At 37.9% G+C, this 23,682-nt stretch overlaps 1 protein-coding gene across 3 annotated transcripts in view; it reads right to left on the bottom strand.

Annotated features, from left to right (window-relative positions):
- HPSE2 (heparanase 2 (inactive)) overlaps nucleotides 1-23,682 on the bottom strand; it is a 505,349-nt gene that overhangs the window by 176,687 nt on the left and 304,980 nt on the right. For 2 of the 3 annotated variants that reach the window (XM_023754851.1, XM_023754852.1), the window contains one exon: nucleotides 13,524-13,695. In XM_023754851.1, coding sequence (XP_023610619.1) covers nucleotides 13,524-13,695 — 172 coding nt within the window. Of the gene's footprint in view, nucleotides 1-13,523; nucleotides 13,696-16,275; nucleotides 16,450-23,682 lie in introns of all 3 variants that reach the window. The other variant, XM_006089948.3, reaches the window with a different exon arrangement.

The raw sequence follows: 23,682 nt of genomic DNA, 5'->3' as shown, positions 1-23,682 counted from the left end.
CAGTTAGGGGCAACCAGGCAGGCAGGCAGGCGGGCAGGTGAGCAATTAGGGGCCAGTGGTCCAGGATTGTGAGAGAGATGTCCCGGATTGGAGAGGGTGCAGGCTGGGCTGAGGGGACCCCCCGCCCATCCATGAATTTCATGCACCAGGCCTCTAGTTTCATATAAAGGGAATCATGCAATATTTAGCCTTCTTTCAGGTAGCATTATGTTTTCAAGGTTCATCCATGTTGTAACATGTATTGGTGCTCATTTCTTTTTATTGTCAATTAAAAAGACAATGAATGTATATGTATATTCCCTGTATGAATATACCACATTTTATTTATCCATTCATCAGTTAATGGACATTTGGGCTGTTTCTACTTTTTTGGCAATTATGAAAATGTCACTATGAATATTTGTATACAGGTTGTATGTGGATTTTTTTATTTACCGTGGGTATACACCTAGAAATGTAATTGCTGAATCATATAGTAACTCGGTTTAATTTTTTGAGTAATTGCCAGAGTTTTCTAAAGCTGTTGTACCATATTATATTCCCACCAGCAGTGTATGAGGGTTCCAATTTCTTCACATCCTCTTCAATATTTGTTCCTGTATGACTTTTTACCTTAGCCGTCCTAGTGAATGAGAAGTGATATCTCATGATTTTTATTTATGTTTCCCTAATAATTAATGATATTGGACATCTATCTATTCATGTGCTTATTGGCCATATGTTTATATTCTTTGGAGAAATGTCTACTCAATTCCCTTTTGCTCATTTTAAAAACTAGGTTATCTTTTTATTGTTTAGTAAGAGTTCATTTTTAAAAAATCTTTATTGTTGAAAGTATTACATGTGTCCCCTTTACCCCCATTGACTTCTCCTAGCCTGCCCCCGCTCCTTCAAAGAGTTCTTCATATATATTCTGTAAACAAATCCCTTATCACTTATATGACTTGAAAATATTTTCTCCCATTCTGTGTGCCAGTTCACATTCTTGATGATGTCATTCAATGCGCAAAAGTTATTAATTCTGTAAAAGTCCAATGAATCAATATTTTCTTTTATCGTTTATACTTTCAGTGCTGTATCTAATAAATCATTGCCTAACCTTTATTGGATATAATTTCAGCAATTACATATTTAGTTTTTAAAATTTCTTATTGTTCTAATTGTACGTTTTTTCATGAAAATAAGTTTTTACTCTAGAAGTACAATATCTTATTATATCTTTATAAGAATACTAATTCCAGTTTTTATTTTTAAAGTTCTGATCCTGAGTTATAATCTTCTTGTGTCAATTTTTAAATTTATTTATCTTGGTTTTTCTCTTCCATGCTACTGGTTTCCTTGTGATCTTTGGCTATCAATTCATATTTAAAAATTGGGACTAAGTAGACTCTTCTAAGTAGCAGGTACATATTTGTTCAGCTATTGAGTATGTGGGCTTTTAGATAAGCCTCTCTGTTCACTGGGATGTCTGTTTTTAAGGCAGAGTCTGTTGACCAATCCATTTTACTTTAGAGAAGGAGGAGGAGGATGCACAGCCAGTCTTTGGCATGGGTATCCCACAATGCTTTATTCACTGTTTTATTTACTATGCAAGAGCAACTCCATCTTAACATACTAGGTTCATCCCCTGGCGATTCTTTCAGTTTCTTTGGTGAGGGCTCCCGAGCTTTGGTTTGGCATTTGCTTAGAGATAACAGACAGAGCTGTTTTTGCTCTATCTGGGCGGGTAGGGCACTTAAAATGATGGAGGAAGAGTTGAGCTCTGGTTGTAGTCACTCTGCAGACAGACTTTCATATAAACCCCTTGACTCGGTCCCCCTTTCTCATTCCACCCTCTTCTGACGCAGAGCCTATCTGCTAGGCAGATTAGCTATCTTTATTCAGAGCCCACATTCTCTGGGTTACCATTTCCTTACTCTGCTTAATTGTTGACAGTCTTCCATCTGTTTAACTATCTTAGTTAAAATGCTTTCAATGAATGTCTGCTTCTTGATACTACTGCATCACCAAAAAATAGATTAGGTCCCTACTCTATAGCAGATATAGCAATAAACTCCAAGTAAATTAAAAGAGCTTAACATTAACAATTAAAACATTTAAACTGTCTATATGAAAAGGAAATAGTAACTTTATCCTAACTGTGTAAGGAAAGAAACAGAAAAGACTACTAATAAGAAAGTAGACAAGAATAGTTATAATAAAAATAAACTTTTGAAACAATAAAAACATGTTTCAAAGTAATAAAAAAGCAATAGGTTAAGATAAAATTGTCATTATATAGATGATGCATAAGTTTATAAAAGAAAAGCAGAGGAAATTGATATAACCCTAAAGAATAATTCTTCATGCCTTTAGATAAAAATCAATTACTAGGAAGAGCCATTTCCCGAATGAGGAAATGAAAATAATAAAACAAGCATTTTATTAAGTATGTTCCATATTCCAGGCAACACGTTAGTCCCTGAAGATATAAAAGTGAAGATTCTATATCTGTCCTAGTGGAGTTTGTATCCTAACTGGAAAGACAATCCTATAACTACCTAAGTTAAAAAATTTAAAAATTAGTTTGGCTCGATAAAGTTAAAGCTAAACCACTATGATTTATATAAACCACCATAATATACAATGATTTAAAATGCTTCACAATCACATTTATGCATACTGCTTTTGGGTCATATGAATATAGAAACAGTTGTTGAATAAGACAGAATTTATTCAACAAGCACTTATAATACACCTATTGTATTCCTAGGTTCTGAGGCTACAAAATGAATAAAACATAGGCTGGGTCCTGATCCTAGTCCACAATCTAGTAGGGGAGGCAGACATATAAATAAATAAGTTATCATCAATTTGATAAGTGCTACAGCAGGAAAATAAACAAAGTACCATATAAGGACAGAGGAGGTGATAAAAAATCCTGCCTAAAAATGTCAGAGAAGATCTATTGGAAAGATGAAAAATTAGGGGACAGGGTGTTACTCTAAAGAAAATGTCACAAGATAAAAAGGTGCAAAGGGAAAAGGAATATGGCATCTGTCAAAATTTACATATATTTTTATGGCTAAGGGCACATTGTGCAAAGGGCATGGAGCAGTAGACTGCAAAATGAGGCAGGCACCTGACTCTGAAGCCCATGGGGGACATGTGAAAGGGTTTGGATTTCAAGCAAGAGTGATTTGATCACATGTTGGATTTTTTAAAAAAACCACTGAGAAATCAATGTGAAACAATTATTAGAGTCTAACACTAAATATATAGAAACCATCCAGGAGAAAAAATGATAAGGCTTAAAATAAAAATGGAAAGAAGACAGAATATGAGTGATACTAAGATGTTAGAAACAACAGAACTTAATAAGTAATTGATAGAATATATGAACAAAGGAGAGGAATGAATTTGAAATGGCCTCCCAGTCTGCGCCTGAGGCAAAAATGGTACTGTGTCATTAACCAAACCTGGGGCAGGAGAAAGGAGACGACATAAGGATTTGGAAAATGTTCAGTTATATATATATATATTAGAGGCCCGGTGCATGACATTCGTGCAATGGAGGGGAGGGGTTCCTCAGCCCAGCCTGCTCCCTCTCGCAGTCCAGGAACAGGCCTAAGCCGGCAGGCGGACAGTGCCCAAGGGGTCCTTAGCACTGCTGTGGAGGCGGGAGAGGCTCCTGCCACCGCTGCTGCACTCACCAGCCATGAGCCTGGCTTCTGGCTGAGAGGCGCTCCCCATGTGGGAGCGCACTGACCACCAGGGGGCAGCTCCTGCAGTGAGCATCTGCCCCCTGGTGGTCAGTGCGCTTCATAGTGACCGTACATTCCGCTGTTCGGTCGATTTGCATATTAGGGTTTTATTATATAGGATATATTTTTTTTTCAAGAAAAATGATTTTAAGTATAATAATGTTACATGCAATAAACATTAATATTTCAAGAAAAATGAGTTTAAGTATAATATTACATGCAATAAAAATTAATATTTCAAAAAAAGACTTAAACAAATATTACCAAAACTGTACTAACATAGTATATCATAAAAGTTGTAGGAAAAATTAAAAATCTGCAAATAACAGGATTACTTGTGTTATATTCTAAAATATTTTTTCCTCTGGCTCTATTTTGGATCATCAGTTTATGCTGTTCATTATGTTCCACAAATTAGTGAGATCATGTATTTATCTTTCTCCGACTGGCTTATTTCACTTAGCTTAATGCTCTCCAGATCCATCCATGCTGCTGCAAATGGTAAGAGTTTCTTTTTTTTTAGATGTACCATAGTTTTTTAATCCACTAATCTGTTGATGGGCACTTAGGCTATTTCCAAATCTTAGCTATTGTAAATTGTGCTGCTATGAACATAGGGGTGCATATATCCTTTATGATTGGTGTTTCTGGTTTCCTGGGCTATATTCCTAGAAGTGGGATTACTGGGTCAAATGGGAGTTCCATTTTTAACTTTTTGAGGAAACTCCATACTGTTCTCCACAGTGGCTGCACCAGTCTGCATTCCCACCAGCAGTGAAGGAGGGTTCCTTTTTCACTGCATCCTCACCAGCACTTGTCTTTGGTGATTTGTTGATGACAGCTATTCTGACAGGTGTGAGATGGTACCTCATTGTCATTTTGATTTGTATCTCTTGGATGATTAGTGACTTTGAGCATATTTTCATATGTCTCTTGGCCTTCTGTAGGTCTATTGAGGTCCTTTGCCCATTTTTTGATTGGCTTGTTTATCTTCCTTTTGTTAAGTTGTATGAGTTCCCTGTAAATTTTGGAGATTGAACCCTTATCACAGATAACATTGGCAAATATGTTCTCCCATGCAGTGGGCTTTCTTGTTGTTTTGTGGATGGTTTCTTTTGCTGTACAGCAGTTTTTTATTTTGATGTAGTCCCATTTGTTTATTTTCTCCTTAGTTTCCATTGCCTTAGGAGATATATCAGTAAAGATATTGCTACGACATATGTCTGATATTTTTCTGCCTATGGATTCTTCTAAGATTTTTATGGTTTCCCATCTTACATTTAAGTCATTTATCCATTTTGAGTTTATTTTTGTGTATGGTGTAAGTTGGTGGTCTAGTTTCATTTTTTTGCATGTATCTGTCCAATTTTCCCAACACCATTTATTGAAGAGACTATTTTGACTCCATTGTATGCTCTTGCCTCCTTTGTCAAATATTAATTGAGCAAAATGGCTTGGGTCGACTTCTGGATCCTCTGTTCTGTTCCATTCGTCTATGTGTCTGTACTTGTGCCAGTACCAGGCAGTTTTGAGAACAGTGGCTTTGTAATATAGCTTGATATCTGGTATTGTGATCTCTCCAACTTTGTTCTTCCTTCTCTGAATTGCTGTAGCTATTCAGGGTCTTTTTTTATTCCATATTCATTTTTGGAGAGTTAGTTTTAGGTCTGTGAAGTATTCCTATGGTATCTTAATAGGGATTGCATTAAATCTATAGATTGCTTTGGGTAGTATGGACATTTTAATGATGTTGATTCTACAAATCCATGAACACGGTATATTGTTCCATTTGTTTATGTCTTCCTCTATCTCTTTTTTCAATGTCCTGTAGTTTTCCAAGTACAGGTTTTTTACTTCCCTAGTTAAATTTATTCCTAGGTATCTTAACTTTTTTGTTGCAATGGTAAATGGGATTTTTTTTTTTAGTTTCTCTTTCTGTGAGTTCATTATTGGCGTATAAAAAAGCCATAGATTTCTGGGTGTTAATTTTGTATCCTACTATATTGCTGAATTCATTTATTAACTCTGCTAGTTTTCTGATGGAGTCTTTGGGGGTTTTCTATGTACAATATCATGTCATCTGTGAATAATGATAGTTTTACTTCTTCTTTTCCAATTTGGATGTCTTTTATTTCTTCTTCTTGTCTGATCGCTATGGCTAGCACTTCCAGTACTATGTCAAACAGGAGTGGTGAAAGTGGGCAACCCTGTCTTGTTCCTGTTCTTAGGGGAAATGACTTTAGTTTTCACCCATTGAGTATGATGTTGGCTGTAGATTTGTTGTATATGGCCTTTATCATGTTGAGATATGCTCCCTCTATTTCCACTTTGCTGAGAGTTTTTATCAAAAATGGGTGTTGGATTTTTTCAAATGCTTTTTCTGCATGTACCAATATTATCATGTGATTTCTGTCTTTCAATTTTTTTATGTGATGTATCACATTTATTGATTTGCAAATATTGTACCAGCCTTGCATCCTTGGAATAAATCCCACTTGATCATGGTGTATGATCTTTTTATTATATTGCTGGATGAGATTTGCTAATATTTTGTTGGCAATTTTAGCTTCTATGTTCATCAGGGATATTGGCCTGTAATTCTCTTTCTTTGTAGTGTCTTTATCTGGTTTTGGAATTAGGATAATACTGGCCTCATACAAAGAGTTTGGAAGTGTTCCTTCCTCTTGGATTTTCTGAAATAGTTTGAGGAGTATAGGTGTTAGTTCTTCTTTGAATGTTGGTAAAACTCCCCTGTGAAGCCGTCAGAACCTGGGCTTTTGTTTGGTGGGAGTTGTTTTTTTTTCACTGACACTCAATATATTTTTTTTTATTGTTTAAAGTTCTACATATGTCTCCTTTTTCCCCGCTTGACCCCTCCCCCTTGCCACTCCCACTTCTGAGGACAAGCCCCCACTGCCCCAGTGTCTGTGTCCATTGGTTATGCTAATATGCATGCATATAATTCCTTTGGCTGATCTCTAACCCCTCTCCTCTCCCCTGCCATTTGTCTCTGTATCTATTTTTGTTCATCAATTTATATTGATCAATATATCCCACATTTGAGTGAGATCATGTGATATTTATCTTTCTCCAACTGGCTTATTTCGCTTAGCATAATGCTCTCCGTTTCCATCCATGCTGTTGCAAATGGTAAAAGTTCCTTCTTTTTTATAGTGGCATAGTATTCCATTGTGTAGATGTACCACAGTTTTTTAATCCGCTCATCTGCTGATGGGCACTTAGGCTGTTTTCAAATCTTAGCTATTGTAAATTGTGCTGCTATGAACATGGGGGTGCATATATCCTATCTGATTGGTGTTTCTGGTTTCTAGGTGGGAGGTTTTTTTTTTTATTACTGCTTCTATTTCATCAGTTGTTATTGGCCTATTCAGGTTTTTTTTTATTCTTCCTGATTCCGTTTTGGGAGATTGTATTTTTCTAGGAATTTGTCTATTTCATCCACATTGTCCAGCTTGTTGGCATATAGTTGTTCATAGTATTTTCTTACAATCCTTTGTATTTCTGTGGTGTCAGTGGTTACTCCTCCGCTTTCCTTTCTGATTTTATTTCTTTGGGTCCTCTCTCCTTGTTTCTTGATGAGTCTGGCTAATGGTTTATCAATTTTGTTTATACTTTCAAAGAACCAGCTCTTGGTTTCATTGATTTTTTTGTATATATATATTCTCTGTGTTATTTATTTCTGCTCTAATCTTTATTAGTACCTTCCTTCTACTTACTCTGGGCTTTCCTTGTTGTCCTCTTTCTAGTTCTTTAAGTTGTAGGGTTAAATAGTTTATTGCTGATTTTTCTTGTTTTTTTGAGGTAGGCCTGTAGCTATGAACTTCCCTCTCAGGACTGATTTTGCTGTGTCCCAGAGATTTTCGGTTGTTGTGTGTTCATTTTCATTTGTTTCCAGGAAATTTTTTATTTCTTTCTTGACCTCATTGGTAACCCATTCATTGTTTAATAACATGCTATTTATCCTCCATGTGGTTAAATGTTTTTGGGTGTTTTTACTGTAGTTGATTTCTAATTGCATTCCACTGTGATCTGAGAAGATGCTTGATGTGATTTCAATCTTATTGAATTTGTAGAGACTTGTTTTGTGTCCTAACATGTGGTCTATCTTGGTGAATGATCCATGTGCACTTGAGAAGAATGTATATTCTGCTGCATTGGGGTGAAATGTTCTATAAATGTCAATTAAATCCATCTGATCCAGTGTGTCCTTTAGAGTCTCTGTTTCTTTGTTAGGTTTGTCTGGAAGATCTATCCAGTGCAGTCAGAGGGGTGTTAAAGTCCCTTACTATGACTGTATTGTTGTCGATCTCTCCATTAAAGTCCTCTAGAAGTTTTTTTTTTTTAATATATATTTAGGTGCTGCTATGTTGGGTGCATATTTGTTTACCAGGGTTGTGTCCTCTTGTTAGATCAATCCCTTTAGTATTATGTAGTGACCTTTGTTGTCTCTTGTAATGGCCTTCATTTTAAAGTCTATTTTGTCGGATATGAGTATTGCTACTCCTGTTTTTTCTTTTCCATTTGCATGGAAAATTTTTTTCCATCCCTTCACTCTCATCCTGTGTATGTCTTTTGTTTTCAGGTGGGTCTCTTGTAGACAGAATATAGTTGGCTCATGTTTTTGTATTCAATCTGCTACCCTACAACTTTTGATTGGAGCATTTAGTCCATTTACATTTAGGGTTATTACTGATAGGTACTTATTTATTGCCATTATATTTCTGTATGGCTAGGTTTCTCTCTCTGTTTCTTCTTATTACAGCAATCTATTTAGCATTTCTTATAATGCTGGCTTGGTGGTGATGTATTCCTTTAGCCTTTTTTTTTTTTTTTTTTTTTTGGTCAAGCTTTTTATTTGACCTTCTATTTTGAATGATAGCCTTGCTGGATATAGTAATCTTGGTCTCAAATCCTTGCTTTCCATTACCTTGAGAACTTCACACCAATCCCTTCTGGCTTATAGAGTTTCTGATGAGAAATCAGGTGTCAGCCTTTAGGGAACTCTTTTGTAGTTAACAGTTTTCTTTTCTCTTGCTGCCTTTAAGATTCTCTCTTTGTCTTTAATTTTTGGCATTTTAATTATTATGTGTCTGGGCACGGGCCTGTTTGGGTTCTTCTTGTTTGGGGTTCTCTGTGCCTCCTGAACTTGTGTGACTTTTTCCATTACCAGGTTAGGGAAATTTTCTGCCATTATTTCTTCAAACACCTTCTCTATGCCTTTCTCCCTTTCTGCCTCTTCTGGCACACCTGTTACTCTAATATTGTTATGTTTCACGTTAAGCGGTCCTCCTATTTTTTAATTATTTTTTCTTTTTGGTTCTCTGATTGAGTGATATTTTTAACTCTGTCTTCTAATTCACTGATTTGATCCTCAGCTTCCCCTAATCTGCTGTGTATTCCTTCCAATGTGTTCTTTATTTGTATTATGTCATTCTTTATCTCAGACTGTTCTTTTTTCATAGTTACTATATCTTTTTTCACACTGTTGAGCATCTTTACCATCAATACTCTGAACTCTGTTTCAGATAAATGTCTTATCTCTGCTTCATTTATCTCTTCTTCTAGAGAATTCTCTGGTTCTTTCATTTGGGGGTTGTTTCTTTGTCTCCTCATTTTGGCTTTCTGTTTGGGTTTGTGTCTATGTATTACACCTCTACACCTCTCAACCTCTAATGCAGGACAGTGTTAAAGGCCATTTTTGACTAATTAGATCAGGCAGAGAATCAAAGCCTCCAGAGACTGCCTTGGCCTACAGACTGATAGGATTCTGACTTGAATTGCCCCCCAGGCAATCGTCTTCAGGTATGGCAAGAGATTTTTTTTTCCAACAGGGTGGGGCAGTTGCTACTCCCTGGAGGCTAATTGTTATTTTTAATCTCTTAAGTAGCCTCTGGGCAAGGTGTTTTTCAATAGGGTGTGTCAACTGTCTTCCCCCCAGTTAAGGTAGATGTCTATGTGGGAAAGATGTTCTCTGCTGCATGAGAGAATGACTCAGCCCAGGAAACTTGGGGTGTCTGCCTTCTGAGCCCTATCCCTCGAGTCCCCAGTCCTGGCTTCTGCCCTCACAGCTCCAGCCCACTTAAGCCTCCTTCTGCCGGAGCACAAGGTGGATGGCTCCACAGGGAATTTTGTACATTGGCCCTTTAAGAGGGTGCCTGAATTTTCAGCTGTTATTCTCTGGCAGACAGCACCCTGCTGCTTTTCACAGCCAGATGTTATATGGGTACCCTCCTCTGTTTTGGTGCTCTCTGCTGGGGGGGCCCAGCTTGGGGATTAGATCCCAGAGTTCTCAGTGGCAACCCCCCACAGCTGAGATATCTCTTTGGGACTCAGTTGCTATCTGTGGGCACCCGGCCAGCCCTTTAGCGCTTCTGCCCCTCCTACCAGTTTCTATGCGGTCTCCACTTTCAGTCCTCCAGTGTCAGAGTTCTCTCCTGTGAGTTTTCTGTTGATTATTCAGGAAGTTTTTCTGTATTTTAGTTGTAATACCAGTTTGTTTCTGTGAGCATGTTCATGCAGCATCCACTTACTCTGCCACCATTTTTAATCTCCCAGTTATTTTTATAGTTAACAGAATTCAAATTTAAACAACCATGAGGAGTCTTGCATCAATTAAAATAGAGTAAATGAATAAAAAGACAATATTCATTGCTGTGGGGTATTGGGGGGAAAGATTCACTAATACATTACTGCCCTGCAACCTGGTAAAATTGTTCTGAAAAATAAAATCTGGCAACAAATATAAGAACCATAAAAATTATCATATACATACTTCGATCCAGAAACCCAACTTTTTGGAATACAGCCCAAGGATGTAATTCAAAAGAAATAAAAAACCTATTTGTATAAAGATGTTTATAGCTGTGCTATATATTACAGACAAAAACTGGAAGCAGTCCAAATGCCCAACATGAGGGAAAGCTTTGGTACATTAATGCAATAGAATATTTTATTGCTATTAAGAATGACAAATATGAGAACTATGTAGAAATAAAGAAAGAGCAATATAAAGCAATGAGTAAAACATGCAGAACTCAAAATGATACATATACAATGATCGCAACTATGTAAAATTATATCTGTATAACCAGGAGAACTGGAAAAGACTACAGAGCTTATAATTTAGAGTGCTGACATTTTTGTTATTGTTGGTTGAGTTGCTAGGAATGTTTATGTATTTCAAGTTATATTTCACTGTATATTTAGTACATATACATTAAGAAAGACAAATCTCCATTTTTTCCTGGCATATAAAGCACTGGGACCTTTCCTTGCCCTAAGTAATTTTCTCTATCTCCTGAGTCCTGTTAGTTTTTAGATGTATAGGGAGATGAACCCCACCACTTGCTACCACAGCATCCAGTTACATGTTCATTTCTTTTATCTGTCACTTACTATTGTATCCAAATTTCTTGACTTATTCATAACAAACCAGCATCTATCTATGTGCTCATATTTACAGTATGTACACAAACTAGAATGCCCTAACTACACCTATGTACTGGGTAGAAGTATCTCCTCAGTATGACTTTTTAACCTCTGGCATGGAGATATATTTGTTTCTTACCTTCTGTTACTCTGATGGAATTACCCCTCCATTTAATGAAGGCCAATTTTTCTGGCCTCCATTTCTTCTAACCTTGAAGGACTTCTCACTTTGTTTTATATCTTCAATCTAGCTCTTCTCTCCTGCATGAGTCTCATCAACACACAAACCTGTCCTACTGTCTCCCAGAAGAAAAATGCCATCACTTTCCTTGACTCCCACATCTTCCTTAGTTTTTCTGCTCTCCTTCATAGTAAAAAATCTGTTAAGGATTACTGTCCATATTATTGTTTCCAATCTTTCACGTACACACACCATTTACTCTTCAAACTATTGTGATCTGTCTCCTATTCTCACCACTCCACTGAACTTTGTGATCCAAAGTCACCAAAAACATGCATGTTGCCCAATCCATTGGTACTTTTCTATCTTCCTGTTACTTGACCTCCTGGCCTCCTAGCAGCACTCCCTCTGTATTTAAAACTCTCTTTTCTTGGTTCCTGTGACATCTTAATCTCTCTCTTTTTTCTTACTTCTGAGGTCATTCCTCTTTTCTCCCTCTAAATATGAGAGTTCCTCTGGCCTCTCCTAACCCTCTGTCTCTTCTCTTTCCACATTCTCTCTAACTGATCTCCTATATTCCCACAGCCTTATATCCTATTTGCATTTTAATGACCCCCAGAATTAATATTGCTAGCAGAGATCTTGATCCCACTACGGTGTCGGGTGAATTTCCCGCCAAAATATAAGATGGCGCGTTAAAATGCCTATATCTTTTGAAGTATGGGTTCGATTGAAATGAAATATTTGGTAATACGCAGTTACAATCGGCCCGAGTTTACACGTTTCCCGCACTCCACCGCAAATCTATATGAACCGAGTTTAAGACGGCTCCCGCGGAGTATGCGCAATTCACGCGAGCCGACTTAACTCGTTTCCCGCAACCCAAGTGATCCCTTGACTCATTCAATGATATATTTGACATCTTATTTAGATTCAAACATAATAAATGTAACATGAAAACTGAAGTCATGATTTTCTTCCTAGACTAGTCCTCCAGTCTTCCCATCTCTGTAAATGACAATACTACTCATCCAGTTGCTTGAATATTCTTATGTCATATCACCATACATTTATCCAATATATCAAGACTTTTGGATTCTACCTCCAACAATATATTTCCTTGCCACCATCTTAGTCCAGGTTCCCATCATTCTTTCTTTCTTTACTACAGTGGCCTTATCACTGCTTCCTCTCCAACCTATTTTCCACAGAGTAAACATAGCATACTTTTTGCATAACAAGTCAAATTATTTCTCTCCCCAGCTTAATAACATTCAGCATCTTTCCCATTGTACTTAGAAGAAATTCTAAGTCCTTCACTATGCCTATAAGTTTCTATCTATATAATATGATACCTAATCACTTCTCTAGCTATGCCTTTCTTTAGCCAACCTGGCCCTTTTTTCATCTTCCAGGTCTTTGCATATGCTTTTCTTTTTCCCAAGAACACAGATACTGTTCAGTTTAAACTTTATCTAGTTAACACCTACCTATCATTTAAATACACCAAATATCTCTCTTCCTCTTATGTGTGGCTTCATTAAGGAAATCCTTCCATGACCTCCTGCTCCATCAAATCCCAGCCCTTAGAGTCATTTATAGTACCATGTACCTTTACTTGGTATTATCTTAATTTTAAGATCAATTGATTAATGTCTATGTTTCTCCTACCATATTATATGCTCTGTGAAGGTAAAGAAAGTATCTGTTTTTGTTTATTATTACATACCCAGCTCCTGACATGGTACTAGGCACATATCATTTACTCAAGAAACTTTTCCAGAATGAATGAATAATTAATTAGGATTATGCTACTGAGAGGACACTGTCATCCCATGAAAATACATTAATCAAATCATTAAAAAAAGATAATCCAAAAGCATAACTGCATAGACATAAATGATAGAGTTATTGGCTTTGTTTGATTATGAATTCCCTCCCCAATCCTACCACCTTCTGTTGACTGTGGAAGGTCTGACATGAAAAGTTATTACACTGTTTGATGGAGAATCCCTGATTTAGAGTGGGGGAAATCATGAAAAAATCTCTCTGTCCTTTTTAAGAACAAAATAACTAGAAAAAATACAAATACATTAATTAATTACATTTAATAAATAATGTTATAAGAACTGCTAAATAATCTGACGTACCCATCTAGGAGGGCGATGACATTCTTTCTGGGCCGCCCAATATTAGGGCCATACAAGCTGGCTCTTGAGTAAATCCGGATGGGCTGCAATAGACTTTTCAGCTGGATGTAATCCTTTCCCAACTGGCTGCCATTTACTGCCCGGCCATGCATAGTCCGATAGTTATTTGGCTCTAGATTAAAAGAAGACATGCAAGTCAGGGTTGAGAAGGGTAAAGCTCTGCCAACCCTTTCCTGTTCACAGATCTCTCTGCCTTTTTCTTAACATGAATAAAATAACCAAAGAGGATGTGAGCTAGCTTAACTTGAGGAACCCCTGCAACAAAAAAGTCAAATGCCATCTTACTATTCTATTCATTTTCAAACTAATCTTCACAAAAGATCACCTAATCCACAACAGAGAGACCATACTGATTTTCAGGTGATATTCTATAATGAGTGATATACTGGGTTGAACAGTATTCCACAAAATTTATGTCTACCTGAAACTTCAGAATATGATCTTATTTGGAAATAGGATCTTAGAAGATGTAATTAGTTAAGATGAAGTAATATGGGATCAGGGTATGTCTTAAACCCAATAACCAATCCTATATAATAAAAGGCTAATATGCAAATCGACCAAACGACGGAATGACTGGTCTCTATGACATGCACTGACCACCAGGGGGCAGACGCTCAATGCAGGAGCTGCCCCCTGTGGTCAGTGCGCTCCCACGGGGGGTGGGGGGGGACACTGCTCAGCCAGAAGGCGGGCTCATGGCTGGCAAGCCCAGTGGTGGTGGTGGGAGCCTCTCCCACCTCCACAGCAGTGCTAAGAACCCCTCAGGGGATGTCCTAAGTGGGCAGTCGGACATCCCCCGAGGGGTTCCGGACTGTGAGAGGGCGCAGGCTGGGCTCAGGAACCTCCCCCTCCCCCCCAAGTGCACGAATGTCGGGCACCGGGCCTCTAGTATCTTTATAAAAGAAAGGAGAGGGAGATTCAGGTACACAAATACACAGGGAAGAAGGCCACAGGTCAATGGAAGCAAAGATTGGAGAGATGCTGCTGTGCCAAAGCTAGCTGGGATCTACCAGGATCTAGGAGAGAGGAATGGAATAGATTCTTCCTCAGAGCCTCCAGAAGGAATCAACCCTGGCAATTCTTTGATTTCAAACTTCTGGTCTCTTGAACTGAGAGAGAATAAATTCTGTTGTTTCATACCATGAAACTCATTATATTTTGTTATGACAAGCCTAGGAAATGAATATAAATGATAAAAAAAGGAAAGTTCATAAATATGGTTATTATACCAAAAAGTTAGAAAAATGTAATGTTTAATAATAACAAAATAGCTAAATGAAATAATTTAGGGCAAAACCCCCTCTCCCAGTTTTTCTTAACTTGGTAGTTCTAAAGGGCAAGGAAAGTTCTAAATCCAGCAGCTCCACTGCTAGAGGGAGCTAATTTGATTTGGAATGAAGTACATGCTCCAAGAAGACTAACTTGAGGTTTTGATACTGATAGGGGAAAGATATAAACCAGCACACTTGCAAGAAATTTAACAGGCGGTTTGGGGAATAAGACAGTCAAAGTGGGCCTTGATAAGCTCACAGATACTCCTCATAGTCTGGAAGGCTGTGCATGCTCAGGAGAGACTGGAGAGGGCACTAGCTATCTATGCATTCGTAGATGAGTGCGAAACCTAGTACACTCATAAAGGAGACATAAGAAGGCATGTCAGAAAGTAAAAGTTAGTCAGACTTGTAAATTGCCTAAATTTTTATTGTGTTCCCCAACCCACATACAGATCCACTGGCAAAGGATGGAAGCCTTACTGGCTCAATTAAGCATAACCTCTGATCAATCATAGTCTCACCATTAGCCTATGTTGACTAAGGGAAACCCCTAGGAAGCTGGCCTTAAAAATTAAAAAAAATTTAAAAATAAAAATTTAAGAGATATTAGCAGTTACATAATGCAAGGGAGGCAGATTCTACAGAACTAGTGCAAACAAACAAAAAGCAAAAGCAAAAATAACCTCTGAGATGGAGGATTTGGAATTCAGGGTTGTGCTAACCTACCTGTAAGTATAGTTTCAACAACAACAAAACAAATTATGAGATGCAAAGATATAGGAAAGTATGAACATATCAAGAAAAAAAAGCAGCAAATAGGAACTCTTTCTTGGGGGCCCAAATGTTAGGCTTAGCAGATAAGAACTTCAAAACTGTATTATAAATATGTTCAAAGAACTAATTTATAATAGTTGCAGCAGGCTTCTCAGAGCCTTTTTTGAAATTTATGTTTATTGTTAAAAGTATTATAGATGTCCCCTTTCCCCCCCATTGCCCCTCTCCACCTTTGAGAGGTGCATATACTATAGAGCAGTCCCCAAATATATTTGAATTGTTATAAAGGTTATCTTGTAGGACCAGTGTTCCATAGAACACACCCTATAAAATGCAGCTCAGACTGTGCAGACAGGTTATATCTGACTTAGCTTCAATTTGTTACTTATGAATCACAGATGACATTTTCTCCATATGTGGAATGAGTTAACTAGCGATAACTATATATGCAAATGGTGTGGATTCACTAAATCTACTGTCCTTTATTATTTGGTCTTTTACTATTTTCAACGCAGTGGCCAAAAATCTCAAGTGTTTTCAGGCCCATACACTAGAGATGGTCTAATTGAGATCATATCTGAGGCCAACTTATTTTTTTACCCTTTATCTTGTCAATTAAAGCAAATAACAACCTTACTTACCATTACCCAATTCCCAAGAAATGTTGTACTTTTTGCTGGCGCTGTACTTTAATAGGCTCAGGGCACTAGAACTGTTCCAGGAGTTATTGGGATTACGACGCATTGCGTTTAGAGCAAATATCAGGTGGAGTCCAGAGCAATCAGCAAAGTTATAAAGTTTGTCTAGAGACCTGGCTGGGAAAAAGCAGAGAAAGGCTTGTAACTTTCAAATCATCATTCCAACAAGAGGAAAATATTAGCTACTACAAAAAGCCTTTCTATGAGTTTCCTAATAGGAATTACACAGAGAGGCTTCTAAAAGCTACTATTACCTTTTGGTTCAGTATACATTTCAAGGTGATTTTAGAAAGCAGCATACACAATTGTAGATACCATGAAAAGAAGAAATATCACCCAAGGATATTGTGAAAGGGTATGATAGGAGGTAGGACAGATACTATGCTCAGTGGGCCTTGAAGTTTAACCCGGTTCTGAGCAGAGGACTCTGAACTTCTCTGTCCTTGGGCAATTCCAGAGATTCCCTGAGACTTTGGAAGGATGCATAGGAAAATAAAAGTCATCCTAACACCAAAATATTCACTGTTGAATTGAGAACTGACTTAAATAATCTTCTACTTTACAATACCCTCGGCTCACTAATAAGATCAATGCTGTTTTCAATTTCTCCAATATAATTCAAACCCAATACATATCTACTGGAAATCCAAGTTACAAATCTAAACAAAAAAAGTAGAATTGCATGAGATTAAAGAAAAAGTCTGCTCAGATCACATAAAAATCCACTAACTTATAAGGATTTAGAACAATTAGATCAGTAACTGAACAAGAGAAAACTCACAAGGATGATAATTAAGTAGGTTGCTCATAAAATAATTTGAACATTAAAAGGTAAAGAGAGGTCTATTTTGATGTCTTTTAATATTTATGATTGTGCCACAAAAGTTAAATTATTTTGTCAGAAAAATACCATTCAATTAAATAATATTTTTTTCAAATTATCCATAGTTGCAACACAGCTTATACTTTGTTGGGTAAACAATGAAATATTTACTTTCATAATTTTTTGTTTCATTTATAAACTAAAATCCCAATCGAACTTTTGCATAAAAAATTAACATAAATGACTGATACTCTTTTTCGGTAGATTGATTCCCTTTAAATGGTCTTTTTGTAGAACTACAGCAGGTCATCAAGAAAATTATTTTGTTCGATGTTGTTTTGTTATAACATTGATGAGATGCCATAGGCACTTAACTCTTGTTTATATAAATTAGCCTATGGTAAAACTGGTTTCGTTATATGTAGTTTCACTTAAAGACACAGAACCTATCAGTGACTAAGTGAGGACTTACTGTAATTATCTCCATATAATGAGGATTTCCTGTGTTTATTTCATGTATATTAGCAAAACAAATATATAGCAAACTCAAAAACATATCAAACCTGTAATTTCATGGACTTGATGGTTTAAGACAAGGCAGAAGGTATTTGCCAAAAAAAAAAAAGTGTGAATGAAAAGTGTGAAGAAATAACAATATTAGATGGTTTCCTTAACATGCCCAAATTGAGAACTAGAGTTCTAGAAATTTTGGAAATGCTTTGCTGAGGATAAATTGAAGTCCAGCCTCCTTCATGAAGTCATTCCTGAACACACCAACCTCATCTGAGTGCCCAGTGACATCTCCTGTGACATTGTCTTACCTTGGGATTTGCCTCTTGATTTTCTCATTTCCCTAGAATAAATGGCTTGTTTCCCAGTTACACTGTTAAGTTACTTAAGGCTAATTCTGTATCTCCTTTTTTCCTTCACAGCATCTATCAGAGAGCAATTTCCTGCCTCAAAATTATGCTGAAGAGTTCTCACAACCCAAATCCTTTTAGTTGCAAGTACCAAGTCTAGTAAGAAACTGAAAGGTCCCAAGGAGAGATCTAATAAGTATTATTGCTAACTCAAGAGATAAATCTAGAATTTATTAGAAAATTACATGTTTGAATGGAGAGCATTTAGTAAATGCTAATCTTTGTTGCAACATCTGCTGTAAGGTCCCATATTTAAGCAAGCCCATGCTTAAAGATGAGTTTCTACTCTCTCCACCAGATGGTGCCAATGCCTCTATGTCCTATAGTCAGGTTTCCTGGCTTCTCATATGAATACTAGAGGCCTGGTGCATGAAATTCATGCACTCCGGCCTGGGAGGGGGGGGGGCGGGATTCCTCAGCCTGGCCTGTGCCCTCTCGCAGTCTGGGAGCCCTCAGTGGATGTCTGACTGATGGCTGCGTTCACCAGCAGTGAGCCTGGCTTCTGGCTGAGCAGCACTCCCCCTGTAGGAGCACACTGACCACCAGGGGGCAACTCCTGCATTAAGCGTCTGCCCCCTGGTGGTCAGTGCACATCATAGCGACTGGTTGGTCCGCCATTAGGCTGAAACCAGCTCTCCGACATTCCCCAAGGGGTCCTGGATTGAGAGAGGGCGCAAGCCAGGCCGAGGGACCCCACAGGTGCATGATTGTGGCCAGAGAGGGACGTGCCTGGACCCCCAGCAGCAAACTCACCCACTGGTTAGAGCGTTTGCCCCCTGGTAGTCAGGGCATGTCATAACGACTGGTCGACCGGTCGGCTGTCTGCCCCCTGGTGGTCAGTGCATGTCATAGCAAGCGGTTGAGCGGCCTTAGCATATCATTAACATATTACGCTTTGATTGGTTGAATGGCCGACTGGATGACTGGACACTTAGCATATTAGGCTTTTATTATATAGGATTACTCTAAGGAGCATTGACTAATGATGTGTTGAATAAGTTTGGCTTCTACTTGGGCTTCCTTAGAGTTTTATCAAGATAAGTCATTAAAATTTAAGAACTTACTACCCAGTAAGTCATTCCAGTATTAACCCCCAGCCCCTAAACAGGCCCATTTCCACTACATTTTGCTCAGTTGGGTTGGGAGTGGGGTTGGGGCAGCTGTCTCAGAGGAATGACTTCAAAGTATTAACTAAGTTCTGCTCAAGTGTGACTGATCTCTACATTTTGTTGTTCATGTGATTTTATAATCTGTTCATATTCTCATGTGCTCACAATTGGAATAAACTGATACTTCTCTATTGTACTCAGCATCAATTTTCCCTTTTGGAGTCACTGGCAGTGTTCTCCAAGAGCTAAGGGGAAGGATTATGTGTCCAAGTCCTTAGCCACATAAAAAAAAAACAACAACCAGCATTTTTATTTTTAAAAAAAATCACAAAGGGGTTTGCCTTTTTTTCCATTTTAGAAATGAATAAAACAAATACACCATGTTTTCTCTGTGATACCTGCCTGTGCTTGGTGAAGAATTTCTCAAACACTAGTTTGATCAACTTTGGACCACATTAGAATGCCCCATCATTCCTCCATAAACACATTATTCCTTGGCTCCCTGCTGTCCTAAGCTTTTAATCATTTCCTGGAATATCCTTCTTTCTCTTTTTTTCATTCTTCATAGCCTAGATCAGTGATGGCGAACCTTTTGAGCTCGGCGTGTCAGCATTTTGAAAAACCCTAACTTAACTCTGGTGCCGTGTCACATATAGAAATTTTTTTATATTTGCAACCATAGTAAAACAAGGACTTATATTTCTGATATTTATTTTATATATTTAAATGCCATTTAACAAAGAAAAATCAACCAAAAAAATGAGTTCACGTGTCAGAGGTTCGCCATCACTGGCCTAGATCAATGGTGTCATCTGTGCAGTCTTCTCTGACTCCTTAAAGTAGAGACACTGGGAGTTCCTCTCCTCTGATCTCTCCCAACTATTAATCAACTCCTGTATCAGCAATAGCTAACCATGCTATCATTGTTTAGCTCTGTTTTCTGCTCTAATGGCAGAATGGAGCAATTCCCAATGAGAAGGTACCATGTCTGCCTTTTTAGCATCCATTTCAGTGTCTGATACACAATAAGCTTTCACAAATGTAACTCATACAGTTGTTCTTTAGGCCCATTCAATGCCACTTCTAGACAATCTGTCTGCACCCTAAACATTCAACCTCAATTATCATTATTCATTGTAGCAAATTCTCTCTAGATGATGTCTGTTACTCTATGCTGTTACATACATTCAAATAACATCCACATTGTGTTCGGTATAGAATGAGTAATACAGAGGAGGCATAGGTTATTAACCAATAGAGACTGGAATAACAGAGGAAATTCTAGTGGAAGCTAGAAAAGAAATGTAAGAATGAAATAGAGTAAGGTGAACTCTGAACCAACTCTGCCTCTTGTAATTCAGAAAGAAATCATCAGTTAATGGGAAACCATTTGAATTACTGAGTACAATCAGTAAGGGAGGGGGCATTTTAATTGCAGCTATTAACAGAGAACAGTTTAAAATTGCCTAGGAGGAAAACACAGCCACTTTGCAAAGAGTGAAAATATCTCTAGGCTAAGAGTGAATTTTAATATAAAGAGAAATATCTCTGGTTTAGTCAGGGCAATGAAACTTTAACTAGGTTATAAAGAAATCAGCATAAATGTCTATAATTTGACTGAAACTATTGAAGGATAATGAGACTTGAGAAATGTCTATGAATAAAAATTGCAACACTATCAGAAGACTCTGGGCTAGAGACCAAATGACTGCAGTAATCAATGTTACCAGGTTAAGGGAAAACTAAATGCCATTGAATCTCTGGGCCTCTGGATCCCATCAGAAGTCTATCTAAATGGTGACAGGAAAAGGGTTAAAGAGACACTGACATTAGGAAACAGGCCAGGATTGTTTTTAAGAAATGTGCCCTTAAGACAATTATTTTAAAAGATGCAAACAGTATTTTTAGAGGCTAATTTGGAAATATCTATAAGAATTTTAAATGTTCATTTCCTCAGACCAAGAAAGCCCACTGCTAGACATTTTTCCCTATATATATATTTGAAAAACCTCTCCAAGATATATGTACAAATATTATCTCTGCAGTACTCTTTTTAACAGCCAATAACTAAAAGCAATCCAAATGCCTATCAAATGGTTACTGGTTAAACAAATTATAAAGAATCTATGTTATAGAAAGACATTCCAATAAAAAACGGGAGAAGGTTAGAATAAACCCTGTGGAATTGGATTAGATTTGGAGGTATCAATATAACTCATGGTTTTTATTATATATACAGATGGACAGATATATAAATATAGATGTATATATAGGTGATACATCTATGGATATATAGATATAGATATAATAATGTCTACTGAGCAAGCCTGGAAGTAATGACATCCCAATATCAATGAGTACACCTAGCACCCAAAATTTTGGTTTCTAAATACCATTCTCTAATTAAAGGAACCAGGACTCCTTGGAGAAATGGCTGGTTACCAGAAATACGTCAGAGAATACAGAAATAGGCCTAGAACATTTGATACCAGAAAGTAAGCAAGTGCTCAAAAAATGATAGAGACATTTCTAGGAGACTTAGGAGCCAACTTAAATGAGCTCCCAATGGCTAAAGCTGAGAAAATTTGAACAATACAAATAACATTGGATTATAAAACACAGAACAATATAAATACACAAAAGTTATCTTGTATAAATAAATAATTGCTTACATAAGTAAAAGGGAGAAAAGGAACAGCTGTTCCTCACAGAATACTAATTCATAAATGTAGAAAATGGCATTAGGCAATGCCTCAGTAGAAATTGTTGCAGTCAAGACCATTGATGGATGCTAAAATTATTATGTCTCTCACAGACATTAGACTAGTCTGAAGGCTTTCTTTACCTTTGCCAACTTCCCCATCCCCAATCAATCTCTGGCACACCTAATCCTATCTTTGTGTCTCTTGTTGGCATATAGCAGGAATGGTTCAAGGAAGCAGGCAGTAAAATGCAGATCTGGGACTGGTTCACTCACCACCCAGTAAGAAAAAAAAACAACCATCTTAAGTGTGGTAGGAGGGTGCTAAAGATTTCACTGGTGGTAACTTGAAAACATAGTCAGGTAGAAGGATGCAGCCGCAGTAATTTAAAAGATATGAGTATGGGGTATTCCAAAAAGACGGCAGGGTTGCAGATTATTGCAGAAATATATTGAGGCCCTGAAAAAAATAATGAGAAATTAGGGGTCGTTAATAAGTAACTAAAGCTAAGTGTGAGAGCCAGAGGACTTCTCTGGTTATTTATAAAGGTGCCCTTATATCTTGTAGTGTAAGAATACACATAGTTAAGCAGAAGACAGATCTGACAGTTCCCTAGCTTCAGGGACATTTGAATGGTCAATCAAAAAAAGGTCTGTTGTGGTACTATCAAGGCTCTGGTTGGAAAAACCTAGTAATCTGAAAAATGGGATGGGGACATCTGGATGGATGCCACAGATGTTGGAGCTGAAGAGCCTCCCTGAGTCCAAAGGGCTTACAGTGTAGCCCACCCTTACGAAGAGGTAGCATTTGCCCTGTGCTAGAAAATAGTAGAGAAGCCTCTCTGCAGGACAACAGGAGCCCCCCTCAGGAACTGTTGCAACTCCTCTCCTGGCACCTCTTCTCTAGCATTACCCAGTTAAGGAAATGAATAGACTATGTGGTCAAGGAGTTGTGAGAATTAACTAGCATGTAACTATAGGAGCCAGGGATGTACTCCTGGAATCAGACTTTGAAGATGCCTGATCAAGGGACCCAGGATGTAAGATTGGTTAATCAAGAATTCATTGGCTTGGGGTTGCTTTCTTGGGACATGGGATTTAACATCCTAGCAAGTATCCCAGGGGCTGGGGCAAATCCACTGCCAGGATAACATTTAGCATCCTAGAAAAAGTAATGGCCATGCTGAGCAAAGTAGAAATGCTTCAGTTGCCCTGACAGATGGTACAGGGAGGAATAAAAGAGACTGAGGGAAGTGGCCATGTTAAGATGGATATATTTATAAGGCCAGAAAACTCACCAGAGGGCTGTGGTCCAGGGGAGAACCCAAATGACACAATTCCACCAAGGCCAGTATGAATGTGCTGGCAAGAGAGGCACAGCATCAGTAAGAAGTTCAGTATTGGCTCATATGCAGCCAGGTTTGGGCTTGTCAGTAACCAAGAGGATGGGATGATAAGGGCCAAAGCAATAGAGCTCAGTGGTGATGCTTAAACGCAATAAGCCAAAAGGCTGCAATTCCCATAATGGCCAGCAAGATTAGAGGGGCAGCCAACGGGCTTGATCAGCAGGGAGTTGTGAAAATGGATAATGGAGCATGACATCCTTGGGCAAATAGATGGGTAGCCACAGGAGTGTTACGTAAAATCTACAACCATGGAAAGATAAAAATGAATGAGCAGGAGGCTGAAAAGTCCTAATCCCTTGCTAGTTCTTGGTCCTGAGCCAGTTTTCAGGTCCAGAACCCATTAACTGAAGGCATGGCCAGATCTTCAGGAATAACACTGTAACATTACATA

The sequence above is a fragment of the Myotis lucifugus genome, unplaced genomic scaffold, assembly GCF_000147115.1.
Source record: "Myotis lucifugus unplaced genomic scaffold, Myoluc2.0 scaffold_66, whole genome shotgun sequence".
Lineage (NCBI taxonomy): Eukaryota > Metazoa > Chordata > Mammalia > Chiroptera > Vespertilionidae > Myotis > Myotis lucifugus.
This window is presented reverse-complemented; position numbering and strand designations above follow the sequence as displayed.